General features: G+C 34.4%; 1 protein-coding gene across 16 annotated transcripts in view; it reads right to left on the bottom strand.

Annotated features, from left to right (window-relative positions):
• Positions 1-755: 755 nt before the first annotated feature.
• LOC145259156 (MBT domain-containing protein 1-like) overlaps positions 756-17518 on the bottom strand; it is a 498271-nt gene continuing 481508 nt past the window's right edge. For all 16 annotated transcript variants that reach the window (XM_080116886.1, XM_080116877.1, XM_080116884.1 and 13 more), the window contains one exon: positions 756-1412. In XM_080116886.1, coding sequence (XP_079973012.1) covers positions 1263-1412 — 150 coding nt within the window. In that variant the 3' untranslated portion in view covers positions 756-1262. The remainder of the gene's footprint in view (positions 1413-17518) is intronic.

Below are 17518 nucleotides of genomic sequence, written 5' to 3'. Positions count from 1 at the left end.
TTTAAACTTTCGTTAATGATTGTATACACATACACATATTTTGCTGATTCTAAAAACAAAGTGAATAGCTATGGTTTGAACCAACATGCAATTCTGAAGGCAAACATTTCAATATCAATAGCAACCCATTGACTGCAGTGCATACAACATAAAATTTTATTCACAAGCAGAATTGCATGTTGTAATTGGAACTATAGATATCATATAGCTATTCACTTTGTTTTGTTTTTTTTTCACCGAGAAAATAAATATCATTTTTACACATGTAATTGAGCAATGTTTATTTTTCCTTAACTAAAATCTATAATATTAAATTTCACAAGACTCCAAGCTTAACAATTATAAAACTGAAGACGCTTAACAATTATAAAACTTGAAGAGGTTTTGGTTCAAACTGAAATTATAATAAACTTTCTTAACCATAAAACAACAAGAGTGTTATGATGGTGGGTAGAATGTTGATGAGTAGAATTAGCAAATTGAAACAATTCAAGTCAATGATGCTGTCAGCTCAACCAACACTTTCTTTTCTATTGATAGTCGAGATTAGACTCTATAGTATAAAACTAAGTCATTTATTTGCTTTCAAATACCAACCATATTTGCCATTCTTCTACTCAGGATAAAGATAAAAGACTAAGATATAACAAGGGCAGGGATAACAGAGTGGATGGGGGGCACTTTTAAGAGCAAAGGTGGAACAAGAAAACAGATTTCAAATTGAGAAACACAATGATTTTTTCATAACATTAGAATAAAATTGTAAAACATTTATGGTTGGTTGTTACAAGAAGGGTCAACGATAATGAGTATTTACAGGAGGAGTGGCTGGACAGAGACAATTTTTTTTTTTTTTTTTTTTAATAATGAAAAAAAAATAATGTAACGTTTTGCATTTTGGTAGTTCAGACTTTGGCAATCTACTGTAAACAAATTGTGTTTGATCTTGTCTAACATTTTTATATATAGAAGAAACAAGGCTCGATGTATCAAGTTTGTTTCAATTTTATCATGGAAAGGCAAATTGAAATGGGAGAATGGTAGCAGAAGTAAAAATGGATGAACTTTGAATTAAAAATAATTCCATTTATATCACAAACAACAAAATGGATATGAAGTCTTTATGCTTGGATTTGTTGCAAAGCCGATTTCAAACCCTCATTTCCAGATATGAGAGAACATATAAGTATGATGGACAGTCTGGTTTTAATTAGAATGAACGAGCACAATCTATTAACTTTTTTTTTTTTTTAATTTCAGGCTCAAGATGGAGGCAAATGATTTTGTTCCCCCACATGATGACGGAGTTGTTGAAGAAGTTCATAAATTTTCAGCGAAGGACCAAACTTCATTCCGGTGGTGTTGACAATCTGTTCTCGGGTCAAACTCATCAATTTCTTGCCATCAATACCCTAAAGATAAAAAAAAAAAATGTAGCAAAAACAAAAACTTTTAAAAATACAAAGAATTTTTGAATGAAACCATGAATTTTGAACGAGAGAAAAAGAAATTAGAACACTTGTCTTAGAATTTCTAACACACAAGGAGATGTTCATTAATGGCTCATAGTAATACAAAACTAATAAAAAACAAATCCAATAATTTAGATACGGAAATTTTCAATGATCTCCACATGTAGTTTTACATTAAAGTCAAAGTCTGGAAGCTGTATGAAATTTCAAACTGAACCCTCAATATGAGTAGATTATTCTCATTCCATCAACCACGATTGGGTGAAACTGTTTTTCTGTTATCTGTTATCAACCTCCAACTTCTAGGACTAGTTTTTAACCCTAACTCACTTTTAACCATCAGCCTATGAGCCTATGTGGATAATTCTAGTATGAATTTTGGCAACCTTTAACCTAATTTTGCCCTGATGTGTAATATTAATACTTATTTTTTTTTAACAACCAAGATGAGAATAGTAATCAAAATAATCCAAATTATATATCTTCATCTAAACAATTTCAAAGCATGCATGTAATAAAATATATGCAAATTTATATACAGATATCATAAAATAACAGTAAATTCACAGATATCTACACATTTTATTAATTTAATTCAGCATTATGAAAAAACTTAAGTTTTCTGCATCCACTTAACAAACAAGAAAGCATTTTAAGAAACTATTCAGAAAATTCTTTTTTTGAAACATTTTTGTATAAATGTAAATATCTTTGAAACTATAAAGGTCAGCATCTTCTGAAATTTAGCTACATGCTAGGATTGGGTTGAAAATACACTAAAATGTTGCTGTTCCTTTCTTGATGATCTTTAAAATTAATCACTCCAAATTTGCGGAAATTTGAAATGTACTTGCATCATTACTAATCATGCTAATATCCAACTATTTTAGAAGAGAGCGAAGGGAGAGGAAGGTGGTTGATTGGTCAGTTAGTTGGCATTTGACCTTCGTGGGGCCATTTAATGCTGAAGATTTGTTTTATTTGTTTCAAAATGTTTGTTAATTTAGTTTTTTTTTTTTTGAATGAGGACAAGGTTAATTGAAAGTTTTCTTTGAAGGGCTTGATATTATATTTTTAGGTATAGTTTGATCTCTCTCAGAAATCAGAGAATATTGTCTGTGCAGGTGTTTTTAAAAATGTCTTTCATATTGTTTGATTTTAGGTGGCGTTTTCTTGCAGTAGCATAGGCTCCACATTCCACAAAGATATGTTTTATTGTGCAGGTCTTCTGGCATGTAAGGCATTGTGATGGTTGCTCTTACCTGAGCATGTAGGAGTGAGTAAGGTTTGTGTGGCCAATATGTGTTCAGGCTATAACCACTTGTTCTTTTCTTGATTTTTTGTGGGGATGGTTCCCATTCTCCCAAAGTGGATTTAATCTGGAAGAACTTGTTATTTGTTTTATTATTCCAGCGCTGTTGCCATTTTGCATAAAATAGTTTATTGGTTTTGTATTTTAAGTCTGTAAGGAATATTGATAGTTTCAGGATTTAGGTTTAAAGCTGATTTAGCTGCTAAGTCTGCTCTTTCATTACCGATATGGCTTGGAATCAGCACATGATTACCGTTTTGTGGGTAGTCATTGAGTTTAATCTGTTCAATGATGATAGAACAGAGAGTGAATCTGAAAAAAATTATAAACTTCTTTGTTTGTTTTTTGTTAGGATGTTGAGAGCAAGGTTGATACCACAGACTTCTGCAGTGAAAATAGAGCTTTCAGTTGGTAGTGCCTTCTGGTGAGGTGTTCCATTTAGAACAGCTGTGTATGCTGTCCTGTTGTGGTCCTTAGAGTCATCTGTGTTGAGGTGTAGATGATCGGGATAGTCTAGAAGTATTTTGTGGAATTTTTCTTGGTAGGTGGGTTAGGGTTTTTGCTTTGGGGAGTTTACTTAGTTTGAGGATCACTTTGGGTTTTTTGAGTAACCAAGTATTTCAGACATAGTATGTTCGTGGATATTTTTGGTTGTTATTTGTGATTCTTGTAATATTGTTTTCATTCATAGGTTGAAAGGTTTTATAGCTTTTTCTTTTGCTGTTCAATAGTTCACTGTATCTTGGATGGAATATGACATTGTATGCAGGATTGTTTGGACATGATTTTAGTTTAGTATTGGGCAGCTAATTTATGGCTCCTTATATCTGCTGGTATCTCATTGGCCTCTACGTGTAGACTTTCAACTCGGGACGTCCTGAAGGCTCCTAGTGCCAGTCTCAGCCCTCCATGGCAGATCGGGTTTAGTAAGTCATTCTAGCCGACCGATAGTCAAGTTTTGATCTAATCAATGACCTGTATAGTTTCAGAAGAGGTTTTGATCTTCACCCGATTCTGTGTGGGCAGCTGCAGTCTTTTATTGAAGTTTGTTTTCAGGTTCTTCAGGTGGGGGAATGAATGTCAGTTTTTTTTTTTTTTTATCAAATGTCAAACATAGGAATTTATATTCGTCTACAATGGGAATTTCTGTATTTTCAAGTTTCAAACAAGGGTCATTATGGTTGATTGATTGATTGGTTTTACGGCATATCAACCTATGTGGTCATTTAATGCCGGAGTCCTTTTTTTTTTTTAAAAACTATTTTTATGGGGGGGGGGGACTTTTTCAGCCTTTCCTCCCTTTTTTTTTTATAAAATCGAACTAAGAAATTAAATGTTGTATTTATACATGGATGTGTATATTTGGGGGACTTTAAATTTCCTTAAATTTTCTTATATAAATTTACTTTCCTTAGCTATGCTAGAATATTTGTTGAGTTGACCTTTTCAAAAAGGTCCTCCATATTGCTTTCTGTATAATATAGTTTTCTAGTTGGGGCGAGGTCATCACACCCAACTAGGATATGTTTTACTGTGAGTGTCTCCTGGCATGGATGCACTCTGACGCTGATTCTCCATTTAGTATATAAGAATGAGTAAAGTTGGTGTCTTATGCGCAGCCGAGTCAGTATCACATCTTCTCGGCGTGATCTCTTGATGTTCGGACATCGTTCCTTAAGTTTAGGTTTGATTGAGTATAATTTGCTCCCCTCTTGCTGACTCCACCGCAGTTGCCATTTTTCCTATATGTATGCTTTTATCTGGGGTCTAAGATCAGTATGTGGAATCTTAAAATTGTCAGTTGGAAGGTGAGAAGATTTTTTTGCAGCTGTATCTGCCCTGTCATTGCCTTTGATTCCCACATGGCTGGGGATCCAGACAAGAATAATGTTTTTAGTGGTTGCAAGGATATTGATTTTTTTCTCTTAATTTTGTTGTTAGTGGATTTTCTTGTTTTTGATTTTGTATAGATAATAGGACTGATAGAGAATCTGTGAGAATGATGAAGTTTTTGGTGGTTTCCTCTGAAATTATATTGAGTGCTAGATCGATAGCTATAGTCTCGGCAGTGAATATAGATGCTTCATTTTGAAGATTTCTCTTCATTGTGGTTTTATGGTACGTTGCTGCACATCCAGTGTGATTGTTGCTTTTAGACCCGTCTGTGTAGATAAAGGTGTAGTCTGAATATTGTAATTTTAAATGTTGAAGTTCGTCGTGGTATTCAATAGGGTTTGTGGTAGATTTGGACTTTTTGTTTAGGTTCAGTTTTATTTCTACTTATTTAATGGTCCATGGGGGTGTTTTAGGCAGTATGAAGTTGTGAATGCTGGAGATTGGAATTTTCGATTCTTCAATGCTTTCCTTCATTCGGAGCCCGAAAGTTTTGATAGTTTTTCCTCTCATGTTGAAGAGTTCTTCATATTTAGGATAGAAGGTACATTGGTATCCAGGGTTGTTTGGGAAAGACTTCAGTTTGAGTAAATATTGAAGGGCTAAATTTTCTCACCTTAGATCTAGTGGGGGTTCATGTGCTTCCGTGTATAGACTGTTCACGGGGGAGGTTCTGTATGCTCTTAGGGCCAATCTTAGGCCAGTATGGTGAATAAGGTCTAGGCTTTTTATATATGATGTTTGGGTTGATCCATATATGAAACAACCATAGTCTAGCTTTGAGCGGACTAGTGCTCTGTAAAGTTTAAGGAGTGTTTCCCTGTCTGCACCCCAATCGGTATGTGCTACCACTCTCAAAAGATTTACAGCTTTGTTACATTTTTTTTTCAGATAGCTTATGTGTGGGATGAATGTTAACTTTTTGTCAAATAAAATCCCTAAGAATTTGTACTGGTCAGTAACGGGTATGGGAATTCCTTCCATGGTTAGGACAGGATCATTATGCATGTTCTTTAGTTTGCAGAAATGCATGCATTTCGTTTTTCTTTTGGAGAATCTAAATCCATTCTCTTCCATCCATCTCATTACTTTGTTTAAGCACAATTGAAGCTTCCTTTCTATTATAGATATATATCTAGATCTACAGCATATTAGGAAGTCATCCACATATAGGGAGCAATCTACCCCAGGGTTAAGGTTTTTTACAATGTTGTTAATTCGGATACTGAACAGGGTCACTGACAGTATACTCCCTTGAGGTACTCCATTCTCTTGTTCCTTCAAGTCCGAGAGAGCTGTGCCAACCTTTATTCTGAACCGTCTATTTTAAAAAAAATTTTCAATAAAAATTGGCATTCTGCCTTTTAGTCCAAGCGCCTTCAGATCCCTTGTAATACTTCCACACAGTATCGTAGGCTTTTTCCATGTCAAAAAACACTGCTGTTAAATGTTCCTTCTTTACAAAGGCTTCTCTGATGAAGGTTTCAAGTCTGACTATGTGGTCTATTGAACTTCGGTTTTTCCTGAATCCTGTTTGAAATTCTGTAATAAGATTCTCTGTTTCCAGGAACCAGATTAGTCTTTTGTTTATAATCCTTTCCATGGTTTTACAAATGCAGCTTGTTAGAGCTATTGGCCTGAAATTCAATGGATCTGAGACGTTACTTGATTGGGATTGGATGTTTGAGTTTTCAGATTTGGGGATTGGTATTATTGTGGCCTCTTTCCAGGTCTCAGGTACGTTTCCACTGGACCATATAATATTGAAAATTTCAAGTAGGTATTTCATTGAGGTTTCTGGAAGTTTTTTGAGGATTTCATATGGAATTTCATCAGGCCCTGTAGCTGTGTCATGGGATTTGGTTAACGATTCTTTTAATTCAGGCAAGGTAAGAGGTTGGTTGTATTTTTCGGTATTTTGTGATTTAAATAGAATTTTCTTCTCTTCCTTTTCTCTAATCTTTTTGAATTTCTGTTTGTCACATGATGAAATTTTTGATAAATTATCTGCCAGGTTATTGGAAATGTCTTTTTGATCGGTGTATATTTTGTTGCCTTTAGAGATGTGGGATATTGGTGTACTACTACACTTTCCTTCTATTTTCCTCATCATTTTCCAAACTGTTTTTGCCTTGGTATTCACATTAATTTTGGATATATAATTTCTCCATGTTGTTCTTTTGGATTCCTTTATGATTCGTCTGGCTTTTGCTGTTGTTTTTGAAGAAATCCAGATTTTCGCTTGTTGGGTACTTTTCGAAATTTCTCAAGGCAGCTCATCGAGCTCTGATGGCTTTTCTGCATTCTTTTGTGAACCAAGGTTTGTTGTGATTGTTGGTTTTGGTTGTTTTCGGTATGGTATTATTTGCTATGTTTGTGAGTGTTTTAATGAAGTAGTTCAAATGGTCATCTTCATCTTTCTTTTCGATAATTAATTGGTTTTTGCACTGTTCCTGGAAGTGTTCCCAATTCGCTTTATGGAGGTTCCATTTGGGTGTTTTTTGTTCAGTACTAGTACTTAAACTTTCCAGAATGATTGGGAAATGATCACTCCCACAGGTGTCATTGTGTACTTTCCAATCATAGTCCATATATATGGAAGGATCACATAAGGTAAGGTCAATGGCGGTGAAAGTACCTGTTGCTGGGTACATATAGGTGTAGTTTTGATTATTAAGGAGGCATAGATTATTTTTATTTATTATGTTTTCTATTTCTTTTCCTTTTTTATTTGTTTCTTTACTTCCCCATATTACATTGTGACTGTTGAAATCTCCTAGTAGAAAAAAGGGTTTAGGGAGTTGTTTTATTAATTGAGTTATCTCAGTTTCGTTGATTGTATCTTTTGGAGGGATGTAGATTCAGCAAAGTGTTATAGTTCTATGTAGAGTCACTGAAACTGCAATTGCTTGCAAGTTTGTGTTTATATTTATTTGTCTTTGAGGGACTTCATTCTTCACGAGTATTGATGTGCCTCCAGAAGGTCTGTCCGTATCTTTATTTATGTAGTTGTAAGATGTGTAGTGTTTTATGTTGATGGTATTATTTTCTTTCAGAAAGGTCTCCTGCAGACAGACAAGTGCTGGGCTCATATTTGTTATTAATAATGTGAGTTCATTTTGGTTTGCTTTTATCCCTCTGATATTCCATTGTAATATTTTGTTCATCATTTGGAATTGTGTTCAACTTCCATCATCTCCAATCCCTCAAATCTATTTTCTGTCGGAGTCCCTGTTCGGGATATAGATCGGGATCTTTCTTTTCCTGTTTTTGTTTGTTTGTTTTTTTTGTCTGGAGGGGATTTTTGATTCTTTTCTGGCTTGTGATGTGTTTGATGGTTGTTCGGTTGTTTTTGTAGAAATGGTTTGTGGTTTTGTTTCTTTTTGTGGTTCAGTAGTGTCTTTACTTAATATTATCCTTGGATTGGTTGCAGACATTGCACTATTCATTTTCCTCATTTCTTCTAATAGTTCTTTCATCTCCTTTATTAGTTTGCTTAAGACATCAATTTTCTTGTCAGTTGTATCCGTTACATGTATATGACCATTTTGATTGTTGATTGGAGTAGTTTTTTTAGTTGCATCTGCATATGTTTTAGTTTCAATGATTTTCCTGGCCTCTAGGTAGGATATATTCTTTGTATGTTTTAGTTTGGCCACTTCTTTTTCTCTTTTCCATATTTCACAATATCTAGAGCCAGCGCCATGATTTCCAAGGCAGTTGGCACACTTGAAATCTTTTCTGCAGTCAATGTGTGGGCCGCTTTCTCCACATCTTCCACACACTGGTAATCGTGTGCACCGATCTTGATGGTGTCCAAACTTCTGGCACTTGAAGCATTGGAAGGGGTTTGAAATATAAATTTCTACATTTATTTTCATATGTCCAACTTTCACTTCTTTGGGTATGGTGAGGGAATCAAAAGTTAGTATATATGTGTTGGTATCGATTTTCTCACTTTTTTTTGATTTGGACTCTACGAACATCTAACACATTCTGTTTCTGTAAGTTTGTCTTGATTTCCTCCAAGGGACAAAGTGCAAGTTCGTGGCTTTTCACAACTCCTTTGCAGGTATTTAGGGTTGGATGTCTGTAGCATTTGACTTTGATGTTTTCAAATAATTTTAGTTTCAATATTTTTTTAGTTTGTTCTTCGTTATGGGTTTCTATTAGTAGGCGGCCGTTAAATTGTTTTTTAATAGACTTTGGTTTTAAAGTTTTAAGATTTCTTTAAATTTTAAAAGGTGATAGTTTGCTCAAAGGAGTTTCCTCTATTGATTCTATTACTACGAATGTTGAGTTCCTTGGTTTTATCGTCTCTTCCTCTGACATCAGAGTGGGTTCTCTTTGGGTGGTTGGGTGGTTTTTGGGAGGAATAAGCCATATATTTTGTTTTCTTTTTTCGTCATCTTTGTTCCCCACCCACCTTGGAGTCCTATTTGGGAAGAGCCTGGGGGGAAACCCATTCACCCAGCCTCCACAGGGATACAATGATGATATAACCGACTTTGGTGGTATCATAATGATTATCTGTTCTCTCTTGATATTGCTATTGGGATCTGTAGTGGAGTGATTTCCAGTAGATGGATTGATGTATGTAGGTGAACTGTTGTTAAGCAGGCATATATTATTTTCGTTGATGATCTCTTCAATTGTTCTACCTTTTTTTATTGGTGTCTTTACACCCTCATAGTATATTGTGATTATTAAAGTCACCTAACAGGACGAAGGGTTTGGGCAATTGATTGATTAGTTTTTTAAATAGTCTTTATCTATATCTTCGTTTGGTGGGGTATATGTAGAGCATACTGTTATTGTTTTGTGTAGATGGCAATTGCTTGGATATTTGTGGTGATATTTACCTTACTGTGGGGTGTGTCGCTTCGGATCAGAATCGATACTCCCCCTGAGGCTCTGCCTCTGGAATTATGGGTGTAATTGAATGTTTGAAAGTTCTTGATGTTTATGCTGTCATGCTTCAGAAAGGCTTTTTGAAGGCAGATTATTGTAGGTTGTTTTTGTGTTATCAATAGTTGTAGTTCAATGAACTACATATTTGCTTTCAAACCACGGCAGTTCCATTGGATTATTTTTTTACCCATGGTTTTGTAGTTTGGTTTTAAGCTTTGTCCTATGGTAGTTTTTGTTTGTTTCTCTGGTAAGAACAGAGATTCTAGAAGTTTGGTTTGTTTATATATATATATATATATATATATATATATATATGCTTTGTTGTTTTTTGGTCGTGTGTGTCTGATCTTTGTTACTTCACATCCATTCCCTCAAATTTGTTTTGTGTTGTGACTCTTGATTTGGACGTTGAGCATGATCTGTTAATTTTACTTTTTTTTCCTTATTGGGTGAGGTTTCGCAGAGTTCTTTTAAAACTTGTTTTTTTTTTTTTTTTTCATAAGAGGGGTTGTTTCTATAGATGGTGGCGTTTCATGGGTTTTTTGGGTTGTGTTTCAGTTTGGGAGTTTTGTTCTGTTTTGGTTATAATCTTTATTATATAGTTTTTGCTTTCTGTGATGATTTGTTCCATAGTTTTTTCTTTTTTTTTAAATCTTCCATTAGTTCTTCTTTCAGTTCATAGATTAGTTTTGTGAAGACCTCAATTTTGATGTTGGAAGAGTTGGTTTTTGTTGCATTATTATTTAGTTCAGAGGTAGACTGTATACTTATTTTTGTTATATCAGCACATTTGGTGTTTTCTGCAAAGTTACAAGCTTCTTGAAAAGTTATGTTTTTTGTGTCTTATTTTAAGAATTTCTTTTTTCCATTTTTTGCATTCCGTTGAATTTGCGCTTGTGACAGTTAACGCATTTTGGTTCCTTTTGACAGTCATTGTGTCTCATTATCTCCACATCTCATGCAGATTGGGAGTCCTGTACATCGGTCTCTATGGTGTCCATATCGTCACGTTTGTAGGGACTTCAATGTTCACAACATGGAATGATTAACCCACTCAAACAAGACTGATGATGAGGGGAAGTTCTACCAAGATTTCTCCATTGCTTATGACCTCACTCAGATTGTCCAAGAACCCACCCGTGTTCCCAACACTGACGGTCAGTATGCAAGTCTCCTAGACCTTTTTCTCACAACTTGCCCTGAGCTATGCTCATCTTCCGTTCAGTCTCCACTGGGATCCTCCGACCACTCTGTCATATCAGTTAAGATAAAAACAAGATGTAATAGGTCTTCAGACATACCTCCCCATCGTACAGTATATCAATACTCTATGACTGACTGGGATAGCTTCTGTACATTTATATCAGACCTACCTCTGCATGCCATGTTTAAAAAGGATGTGTCCTCTATAATATCAGACCTGACGGAATAGTTAACTGTAGGTATAGACAGTTTCATACCCTCAAAAATGTTCCAGCAAAAACCTAAAACCTCCCCAGAATGTGCTGCTGCCATTGCGCACAGAAATCACTTTTTCCATTACTTCCCACATAATAGATGTACTGAGACTAAAGCCGCTTTCAGGACCGCCAGCAACCACTGTAAAAAAGTAATAAAGAAGGCGAGAGAGTTATATGCTCAGTATGTCAAGTCCAAGGTAGCTGAGCAGCGGCTTGGTTCCCATCAGTTCTGGCAAATAGCAAACAAAATCCTCAACAGAAGTGTATGCTCTATCCTAACCCGAGGTAATCTCGCCAGCATCAGACAAAGCCAATCTCTGTGCCAAGAACTTTGCAGCTAATTCTACCCTTTATGACCAAGGCTGCCAATCCCCAGTATTTCCTTGTATATCAGAAAACATGCTATGTGACATACAGATATCTGTACATGATGTTGCCAAGCTAATCAAAAACCTTGATTCCAGTAAGGTAACTGGCCCTGATGGCATTCCAATTATAGTGCTCAAAAGGTTTCAACAGGAACTAGCACCCATACTTAAAAAGTTATTTAAGTGTTGTCTTAAGGAGAAATGCTTCTTAACATCTTGGAAAATGTCTTTAGTATGCCCTGTATTTAAGAATTCAGGTGATAGCTCATCTCCCTCTCAGTACAGACCAATAAATCTATGCATCATGAGTAAGCTGCTGGAATCTGTGCTAAATAAGTAGTCAACTATCTCAGCAAAAATAACCTTAGTGACATGCAATATGGTTTCTGTTCTGCTAGATAAAACTACAGCAGACGTGCTTACAGTTATATCTCATAGGATTGGTGAATGCCTCGATGGAGGCTTCATCTCAAGTAGTAATACACACGGACGAAAAAACGCTTTGGATAATCACAGATTTCAAGGTAGTTCTACTAAAATAGCCATATTTTTTAAACCAAAGCACTTCAAGTCTTCAAATTACTACTGTTTTGTTCGGAAATGAATATACTTTCAAATGAATTAATAAATATGAATGTACATTATATATTTTAAGAGTTTTAAGCAAATAAAGTGATAAAAATGTGAACGTCATAAAATGGCGTTTTCGGTAAGGTTTTGTAATGACCCCCCCTGTTTTCTAAAGGTCCGTACCGTGATTGTATGAAGAATTTCGTCATGAAATTTGGGAACCAATTAGAAGAGGTGTTAATCTTAATACTGTCAAGTGTCCGAAATATTTTTGACCATTTCTTTTTTTGTCGTGTTAAAAATAAGACTTTAATATGACGAGTATTGAACATTTTGAAAAAAAAATTATTCGGACACCCAGTAGTAAGTAAATCAATCTTTTTACTATCTTTATCAATTAAAAGTATTATTTTATGTTGAGTAGGACCACGGTAATTGATAATTTAAAAGGACCTACCCGAAAAAAAAATTGTTATATTTCTCGAATTTGGTCAAATGAAGTTAGTATTTTAAAGAAGCAGCAGCAGCTCCAGCCTGTAGAATCAGCCATAGCACAGCACAGTGTAAACAACACGCGTTCTTTAATTTTTATTCAAGAACGAATTAAGAAAAATATGAAAATATGAATATAAATGTTCTTATACGTTTAATGAGAGCTATTTTGTTATCAGAATAACATTAGTTTAGAACTATTCGGTTTTCAGAATGTATAATAACAATCCCAACCAATTCGGCATTATGAATCTGTTGCAATTTCTTACATAGCTCGTCAAATTTAAAAACATGGTTAAAAAACAAAAACTACAATTAGGAAGCTTGCATGCACTTTTATTCTTTAAATTAGTCTTGAACAACGAATTAAAACAATGTTTTACTGCGAACAGCCACAAATGTTTTTTTTTTTTAAATCAAAATAAGTATCAAAATCTCGTTCATACATAGATTCGAAAAAGTTGTCAAAAAACAAATATATAACAAATAAATGTTATCAAAGGCAAGATAAGTTACTTTTCTACCTAACTGGATATATTTTTTGTGTTTTTATTCAATGTAACATGTTTATTCAGCTCGAAATACATACAGTGTTTACCGATGTATTGGAAAATTAAAAATAGCGCCCGGCCCGACTCTCTTTGACACGGTAAGTTTGAGAAAAGGAGTTAAAAATAAAAAAAAAAAACTATACAAAATACTGTTAAAAACTCACCGAATATATGTCAGCCTATGTTACGGTAACATATTGAGCGAGTTTCTAGCAGTATTTTGTCTACTTTTTTATTTTTAACTCTTTTCCCCAAACTCACCGTTTCAAGAGAGTCGGGCGGCGGGCGCCATTTTAAATTTTCCAAAACATTAGTAAACACTGTTTTCAAGCTGAATAAACATGTTACATTAAATAAAAACACTAAAAAATTATCCAGTTAGGTAGAAAAGTAACTTGCTTTTGATAACATTTATTTGTTATATATTTGTTTTTTTTGACAACTTTTTCGAATCTATGTGTATAGTAATACAAACCCTCAAAATCTATATCAATATTCTTGAAATTTTAAAAGCAGTTAGAAAACACATCAAACTACAATTAGGAAGCTTTCTATTTTGTTATTTTTTTTTCTACTTATTAAGCGAAAGATATTTTACAACCTGCTCCAGCGTAGTATAAACGGCCTATGGAATTTAACACCTTCAATCTCGAAAATAGAAATCAACAAATTTTTGAACGCTCTCTTTGAAAAAAAGCTCTCTTAACTTTACCTCTAATACAAATTATGTGTGGCAAGTCTCCTCCTAAAACACTCTTTAACCCTAACAATAACACTAAGTTCGAGTGGCAAGCGCCCCCCCCAACAAAATATCTCTGTAAGCCACATACAAGCATCTAAAACAAACAAAAAATAGACCCTTCCTTAAAGAAAAATACACATAAAAATAAATTGGTTAACTGTCCTAAAATGCTAGAATGGCCAGGAAATGATGAATTATTTTACATTAAATTTTTGTGAAACTAACCGCTCCCCCTCTAATATTGTTTTTGTTAGCTTTGTCTCTGTCAAGTTTTCAGTATGTTCGCACATAATTTTCCTTAGCCCTACAATTAATTCAAAGACCGAATGGCAACCCTCCTCATATTCTCATTGCATAGAAACCCTCTTAAAACTACACATAATCATCTTAAAAAAAAAAAAAGCATGCATATTTTCCCATAGAAAAAAAAAGTTAACTGCCCTAAAATGCTAGAATGACCTGTAATAGGAAATTATTTTACATTCAATTCTAAAATAATTTGTTTATCTTTCATTAAAGTATTTCATGGCATTTTATACATAATTTCCTAAAAAGGTAGAATCACATTTTGGAGGGGTGGTCAGAAGGAGTTGAGTGGGGTTAAACAGAAGGTGTTAATCTACAATAATACCAAAGAAATATTGCAATATATTCATTTTTAAATGGTCTTATGTTTAGATTTAAGTTTTTTGTACATAAAGCACATTACAATTCAACTTTGAGTTCTCCAACTTCTTTTCTGTTTATGGATACATGGCATTTATAAGGAATTGCTGCATATTTATGCACATTTACTGCAGATTATTTGGAAACCATAAACTTTGGGAGATTTTCAGTTGCATATTCTGATTCCTTGTACAAAAATACACTTATATGGTAAATTTCATTTCTTAGTCTTGTGTTTTAACAAAGATATGACATTTTTACTGAAAAAGTAGTGCAAAAAATGTGACGAAACGCATATGGTCTTAAAGAGGGAAAAATATCCAAACGTGTGAGGTACAAAAATAGCCATAACTTCCTTAATTTTAATCAGATTTCAAAAATTTAAAAAGATTCTTTCTTAGCTCATCAAGCTCTTTCTATGCATACCAATATTGAAATATTCAATGCTATTTCAATTTTTTCATGTGTATTGCTATCTCAAGGGCAATTGCTCTGACATATCAATTGCTCTTGGTATAAGGTACGGCATAAAAAGTCTACTTCACAAGATCTCCAGTCATGGTATAGCTGGAAATGTCTTATCAACTATTAAGAGTAGTGGTTGATGGTTAGAAATCAGAAGCTCTCAGTATTAATGCTGGAGTCCTTTAGGGGTCCATCCTGGATTCAACTCTCTTCCTGATCTACATCAATGATCTTCCAAACCACATTCTTAGATCCATTGCCAAAGTCGCTGGAAAAATGGTGGGGTCCTTCTACCGCTCCAGTAGATATCTCACTCCTGATGCAATTCTCTACCTATAGAAAAGCCAGGTTTGGCCAATGATGGAGTACTGGTGCCATATCTGGGCAGGAGCTGCTAGAAGCAGCTTATCCTGTCTAGACAGAGTTCAAAATAGACTTTGTAGCTTAGTGGGGGATGCCCTTTTCTCTTCCCTGCAACCTCTTTCCCACAGAAGAGACATAGCGAGCATGTCCCTGCTTTATCGTTATTTTCATGGCAAGTGCTCAACTGAACTTCAATCTATGGTCCGCCTTCGCCAGACTTTCACGAAAAACACACGTCTAGCCAGAACCACTATCAACAATTTCCCACACTCTTTATCTGTGCCTACACCTAAACGTAGATTCCATGAACAGGGCTTCTTTCTTAGAACTGCTCGTCTGTGGAACTATTCCATTTGCCTGCTTTTCAGCAGACTACAATCTGATTGTTTTCAAGTCCAATATGAACAAGTTCTTGTTGAACCGTGCCCCTAAGTAATCCAAGTTATAAGATTCCCACTAATGTTTACTACGCTAAAATCACAATGACAAATGTATACCCATTAACCCTTATCCTCGAGTGACCTCTGGGCCTTGATAAATGGTAACTCCCATGTAAAAATAAAAAAAAGATAAAAAATTATGACACCCGAGTGGTTTTGGGATGTAAACTTCAGTATTTATTTTTTCTTATCCTATTTTTACATCATTAGGGATTTGGTGAGCATCAAATGTTAGGATGTATGTATTTGTGTTGATGGTTTCACCGGTTCTTTTTTTTTTTTTTTTTGAATTCTTTTGACATCAATGAGGTTTTGTTTTTTTTAAATGGTTTTTGATTTCTTCCAAGGAGCACAGTGATAGTTCAGGACTCCTGATCACGGCTTTGCTAGTATTCAATGTTTTATAGGGATAGGTTTTGATTTTTCGATCGTCAAAGTGTTTCCATTTTGAGATTTCCATTGCTTGTTTCTGGATTGTTATTTCTATCAGTAATGTGCCGTTTTTTATTTATTTTTTTTATTTTTTTATTTTTTTATTTTTTTTTATTAATGTTTTTGGTTTGATTTTGTCTGATAGGATACTTTCTATTTTGAATGGAGACATTTTAGTCATTGGCTCTCCTTCAATTGCTTCTATAGCAATGTATGTAGGGAAGGTTTGGCTTTTGTTTTCGGCTTCTGAGTCTGAGCTTGTGGAGTCAGTGATTTTATTATGGCTCTTTTTTTTTTTTGAGGCTTGTTGTAGGCCATATTGGAAATTTATTGATTTTTCATCTCTTGTGCTCCCCATCCACCTCTGAGCTCTATATTGGAGGTGCTGGGGGGAAACCCATTCGCTCCAACAGCAACAGGGATACAGGAGGGATATACTCTTCTCGCTGGTGGATCCAAGCACCTGTATTTTGTGGCAAACAGGTGGCCCTGTTGAGGGACTTTTACCCTCTGCTGGGGGGCAGTCGGTGTATTCTAATGCCCCACCGATGGGGTTGGGAAGTAGAGGAGGAAAAAAGGGGGGAGGGGAAGGGGGCTGTTGTTTTTGTAAAACATAATCAAGTTTTACAAAAGAGAATAGAAAAACAAAAAAGAACATCAATGTAGGTGTATTTCATCTCAGGAAGCCAATAAGACAGCCTGATCTGGTAGCACCAGAGGAGGGGAGGCTTTGGGGGGGGGGGGAGCACATTGAAGATATTGTCTTTGTTCGAAACAGTTTTGCTTTTTAATTTGTATTTTAAACTAATTAAAATTTTTTCATTTAATTCAAATAAAAAATATTTTACATGTGAAATAAAAAATTACATATAATTATTTTCTTCATAAAACAAAATAAAAATAATGTGAATAAATTTATATTTAGTTTTTTTTTTTTATAAAATACTTCTATTACTATTAAACTTTGGAAAAGAAAAAGTATAAATGGTAAGCTGAGAATTATGCTTATTTCCTACTGAAAGAGTAAAAAAGAATTAGAAAGAATTCAAAATTTATTATTGAAAACTGAAAACAAATATTGGGTCCATATATATGATCACAGAAAAAATATGTGAAAAATCATTTTGAGCTATGTTAAATGTTATCTGAACTTTTTTTTATTGATTTGTTGTTTTAACTTATTTGAAACCAAACTCTACCCCCCAACATTGTTGCGGATCTAGACAAATTGAAACATTTTATGAAGCCAAACCCCACAGGATTTACATCTTTGAATATACAAACTAATTTTACTTATTTTTAAGTGAAATACAATTGTTTGTTGGTTGATTATTAAAGATAAAAATAGATTACATTGTACTTTTTCAATATCAATATGTTG

The sequence above is a fragment of the Euprymna scolopes genome, chromosome 34, assembly GCF_053919585.1.
Source record: "Euprymna scolopes isolate OS-2025 chromosome 34, ASM5391958v1, whole genome shotgun sequence".
In the NCBI taxonomy this organism is placed as follows: Eukaryota; Metazoa; Mollusca; class Cephalopoda; order Sepiida; family Sepiolidae; genus Euprymna; species Euprymna scolopes.
Note: the sequence above shows the minus strand (reverse complement) of the source record. Positions and strands in the feature narration are given on the sequence as shown.